Source organism: Plasmodium reichenowi, chromosome 11 (assembly GCF_001601855.1).
Source record: "Plasmodium reichenowi strain SY57 chromosome 11, whole genome shotgun sequence".
In the NCBI taxonomy this organism is placed as follows: domain Eukaryota; phylum Apicomplexa; class Aconoidasida; order Haemosporida; family Plasmodiidae; genus Plasmodium; species Plasmodium reichenowi.
In genome coordinates, this window is record NC_033656.1 from 883105 (window position 1) to 888777 (window position 5673).

The following is a 5673-nucleotide window of genomic DNA, read 5'->3' on the forward strand; positions in this document are numbered from 1 at the left end:
ATGTATATCATATGAACCGTGTTCATCTCTTAGAATTAAAACTAACAAGCCTTCTTTTATTATATCACAAGAGATAAAATAAAAAAAAGTTACAAAATATACAAATAAATTCATACATTTATAAATATAAATAAATAAATAAATAAATAAACAAACATATATATATATATATATATATAAATATATATATTATATTATATAGTTAATAAAATTGTATTTTTTATATGTGTATGGAAATATGATATACTTTTATCTTAAAGAGGAATATAATTAATTCTTTTAAAAAAATAATAGTTCGAGGTGTGCATATAATAAATTATAAATTTATTACATGAAACCAAACACAAGCATTTGAAAAAAAAAAGAGGAAAGATAATATATATGTATAATATATATATATATATATATATAAAGTATTATACATGTGTATGTATATGTATTTATAGTATTATATGTACACATATACATATTTATATATTATATATTGTTTTATTCCTAAGTTCTCTTTTGCTTGTATTTACTAAATTGGAATAAAAAAAAAAAAAAAAAAACAATTAAAAAGAAAAAGAAAAAGAAAAATAATTTGATTAAAATATCAAGATATATATATTATAAGATAATATATTTAATATTTTAATTTTTTTTTTTTTTTTATTATTATTTATTATTTCTTTTCTATCTAATTGTGCTTATTTCCTTCCATATGTTTCTTCTTCTTTTTTTTTTTAAAATGAATATTACGTTTAAAATAAAAGAATAAAATAATTTTATTTTTAAACAAAGGAATATAAAAAAATAGTTAGTATATATATATATATATATTATATTATTATATAAAAATAAAAAAAAAAAAAACAAAATAATAATAAAATAATAATAAAATAATAATAATAATAATAAAATAATAATAAAATAATAATAATAATAATAATAATAATAAAATAATAATAATAATAATAAGCAAACAAAATAATAAGTATCTTTTAAAAATTTCTCATTATTAAAAAAAAAGATGATATAAGAACAAAAGATTTATCCATTTATATTAACGATCCTTATGTTACCATATTTTTTTTTTTTTTTTTTTTTTTTTTTTTATATATTTTTTAGTTGTTACATATTTATGTTATATAAATTATTTCAATGTATGTCTTTCTTTCGTTCTTTCTTGACGCTGCTTTTTTTTTTAATTTCATATAATGTTCGATATATATATATATATATATATATATAAAATATTTAATTTAAATTTTTATTATATTATATTATATTATATTATTTTATTTTATTTTATCTTTTAAATTAAAAAAAAAAAAAGGGTGCATGTTATATTGTGGAATAACTCTTGAAAAGACAGAAATATAAAAGAAAAGAATATATTTTATAGTGTCCTAATTTATAGCTCCGTGTGAATATATAAAAAAGAAAATATAATAATACTGAGGAAGGATATACAAAGAATAGACATGGATAAAAAAAATATGAACTATGAAATGGAAGGTATACTTAACTTTACGAATGTTGTAGACAACAAAGTAATACAGAATGAAGATAAAGAAAATGTAGAAGAAATATATGTAGACAATAAATTTGATAATAAAATAAATGAATATGAAAACTTTGATGATATGCCAAAACAAATGATCTCCGATATAAACAATGAAAAACATAATAATCATTTAAATGATTTTGTTGAAAAAAATGTTGAATCTTCTTTAAATAATATGCATGACACATTTCTTGATAAACATTTAAATATTCAAAAATGTGTTAGAGATAAGGAAACATTATGTTCATTGAAGAATCAAATTATACAAGATACAGAAATACAACCAGAAGGGCACAAGAAAACTTTAAATAATAATAATAATAATAATAATAATTTAATAGGGAATATATTAGATATAGATAATTTTAATAATTTAAAAGAATGTAATAAAATTGTTTTGAATAAAATGGATTTGCACACTGGTAATAATACATATGATAATGATGATGAGAATATACAAATGGACAATAAAACAAATGAACATGTTGAAGTAGATGTGAGGGGAGATGAGGAAATACCAAAAGGTATATTAAATGAATTGCATGAGGATATACCAAAAGGTATATTAAATGAATTGCATGAGGATATACCAAAAGGTATATTAAATGAATTGCATGAGGAAATACAAAAAGGTATATTAAATGAATTGCATGAGGAAATACCAAAAGGTATATTAAATGAATTGCATGAGGATATACCAAAAGGTATATTAAATGAATTGCATGAGGATATACAAAAGTATGTCCATAAAATAAAAGAAATAAAGACAGATGCAAATCCTAAGAAGCAAAAATATAGTAAAAAAATTAAGGATGATAACATAAAGAACAAAAATAATATCTCGAATATAAACAACGAGAATGAAGAGAATATGTTTATAGATAATAGTAATATATATGTAATTATTGATAAAGAAGATGATAATATGGATAATACTCTAAGAATAAATCAATCGAATATTGAGAATGTCCGCACATGTAAAGATACAGAAGGTATAGAAAATATAGAAAGTATAGAAAGTATGGAAAATATAGAAAGTATAGAACGTATGGAAAATATAGAAAGTATAGAAAGTATGGAAAATAAGGAAAATATAGAAAGTATGGAAAATATACAAAATATAAAAAGTATGAAAAATATAGAAAGTATGGAAAATATACAAAATATAGAAAGTATGGAAAATATGGAAAATATAGAAAGTATGAAAAATATAGAAAGTATGGAAAATATAGAAAATATAGAAAGTATGGAAAATATAGAAAGTATGGAAAATATAGAAAGTATGGAAAATATAGAAAGTATGGAAAATATAGAAAAAGATGTAGATTGTATATATTTTAATAATGATAGTAATAACCCAAATGATGATAATAATATGAAAGATCATGAATCGGAATATAAGCAATTTAAAAAAATAAACACATTAATCTCTATATCTAAAACATTTCCAAATTATAATATAACCAATGATATTAATGAAAGGAGAAATTTATCCATTGATAAATATAAAGATACAAGTAAGAAAAAAATTAAGAATAAAAATATAATAAAGAAAGCTAAGACATATAGTATAGAAAAATATATGGATAGACCTACACAAAGTAAAATAACAAAATGTGTTGAGAAGAAAATAATAATTAATATGAATAAAAATAATAATGCTCATAAGTATAGAGAAAGCAGACGAAAGAAACAAAAAAAAAATATCATAGACAAAACAATAAAAAATATAAATTTAATAAACTTAAGGGTACAAGAAATTAGAAATAAAGAAAAAGAAAAGAAAAAGAAAAATGTAAAAAATACTAAATTAATTAAAAAAACTTATGTAAACAAATTTAATGAAAAACAAATAAATGAATGTAATAAAACAAATCAGAAAAAATATTTTATGAATAAAAAGTTTCAAACAATTTTAAAGGAAATACATAAACAAAATAAAATCAAAAATAAAATCCAAGATAGTCATCGTATATATAATATATCAAAAAATAGGAATATGGAAATAGGTAATGTTCATGTTCTTATATCCAAAAGTGAATCTCATTTTGTTATGTTTTTTGATTCATTTGAAACAAATCATTTGGACATTTACAAAAATAATTATGTACAACATAAACAAAATGTTAAAAATAAAGTTAAACATAAAATAAATAAATTTATATACAAAAGAAAAAAAATAAATAATAATTCTAACAAAACAAAACATGCAAAAATTATAAAGACTGAAGTGAAGAAGAAAAATAAAAATGTAAAAAATAAAACGGTAAAAGATAAAACAAGTTTAAAAAATAAAAATGTAAAAGATAAAACAAGTTTAAAAGATAAAACAAGTTTAAAAGATAAAACAAGTTTAAAAGATAAAACAAGTTTAAAAGATAAAACAACTTCAAAAAATAAAACAACTTCAAAAAATAAAAATGTAAAAAATAAAACAACTTCAAAAAATAAAACGGTAAAAGATAAGACAAGTTTAAAAAACAAAACGGTAAAAGATAAGACAACTTTAAAAAACAAAACGGTAAAAGATAAGACAAGTTTAAAAAACAAAACAACTTTAAAAAACAAAACGGTAAAAGATAAGACAACTTTAAAAAACAAAACGGTAAAAGATAAAATAACTTCAAAAAATAAGAGTGTAAAAAATAAAAGCTTAAAAAACAAAAGAGAGACAACAAATAAAATCGAAGAAAAAAACGTCCGTGTTACAAAACATAAAAATAGTAACAAAATATCAAAAATTATTGAAATAAAAGAAAATACAGGTCTAAAAAATAAATACAAAAATCCCCAAGTATTCAATAAGATCGATGAATTTATGAAGAAAAAACATAAAAGCGAACATATAAGAACAAAAGGTTCAAAGAAGATTCTGAAAAAAAACAACCTTGTTAAACAAAAGGTAAGGAAGACAGAACAAGCTAAAATCAAAAAGAAAACTGAAAAAGAAAAGGTACGAAACATATTAAAAACAAGAACAAAGGATCTCTCCACAAAAATAAATGAAGATAATTATAAGAACAAAAACAAGGAAGGAGAAAATGAACAAAAAGAAAACGAACATAATAATATAATACGGGAAAGTAAAGCACATTCAAAGGAAAATAAAAGTGTTCATCATATCGAAAATCGGGATAAAAAAAAAAATGTTGACGAGGAAAAACAAAAAAATGAAGATGGAGCAGACGAATATGACGAGTGTGTTGAAATTATAGAAGAACAAGAAGCTTTTGAAAAATATTTAAAACAATTAGAAACACTCGAAAGAAAAAAAGACCAATTTTATCAAGAAATATATGAGAAAAAAAGATATTTACAAAATATATACGATCATCATATAACTAAAAACATTTGTAATAATAATCAAACTGAAGATGAAGAAAATGATGAATACGTTGAGGCATTTGAAAATTTAGAAAATATAAAAAATGTTGAAAATATAAAAAATGTTGAAAACATAAAAAATGTTGAAAACATAAAAAATGTTGAAAACATAAAAAATGTTGAAGATATAAAAAATGTTGAAAACATAAAAAATGTTGAAGACATAAAAAATGTTGAAGATATCAAACATGTTGAAGACATAAAAAATGTTGAAGATATAAAACATGTTGAAGACATAAAAAATGTTGAAGACATAAACAATTTTGAAGACATAAAAAATGCGGAAGACATAAACAATTTTGAAGACATAAACAATTTTGAAGACATAAAAAATTGTGACAACGAAATTGAAGAATTTTGTAGCTCAGGAGAACTATTAAATGATATAATAAATTTCAACGATAATGAAAGTGTTCAAAATAATTATAGTATAGATAAAAATTATATGTATGATAATAAATTCTTACAGAATCAAAAAGAAGATGAAAACAATTCTATGCTATCGGGATCAACAGAATTAAACTCATCATTTAAAAATGTGAATATTAATAGCAGCAATGTCTAATAACAAATTCAAATCATATATTAACACAAAATAATAAACAATGAAAATTTAAATAATTTACAAAATATCAAAAAATTAATCATCATGCATAGGATATATGACAAAAGTATTCAATAAACAAAGAGAAAAAAAAAAAAAAAAAAAAAAAAAAAAAAAAAAAAAAAAAAAAAAAAAA

General features: G+C 19.5%; 1 protein-coding gene across 1 annotated transcript; it reads left to right on the plus strand.

Moving 5' to 3' along the window:
• Nucleotides 1-1466: 1466 nt before the first annotated feature.
• On the plus strand, nucleotides 1467-5498 carry PRSY57_1123300 (hypothetical protein; the record flags this gene model as incomplete). Its single annotated transcript, XM_012908197.2, has 1 exon — nucleotides 1467-5498. One exon carries the CDS (start codon nucleotides 1467-1469, stop codon nucleotides 5496-5498), a length of 4032 nt encoding a protein of 1343 aa, XP_012763651.2.
• Between the last annotated feature and the right edge of the window lie 175 nt (nucleotides 5499-5673).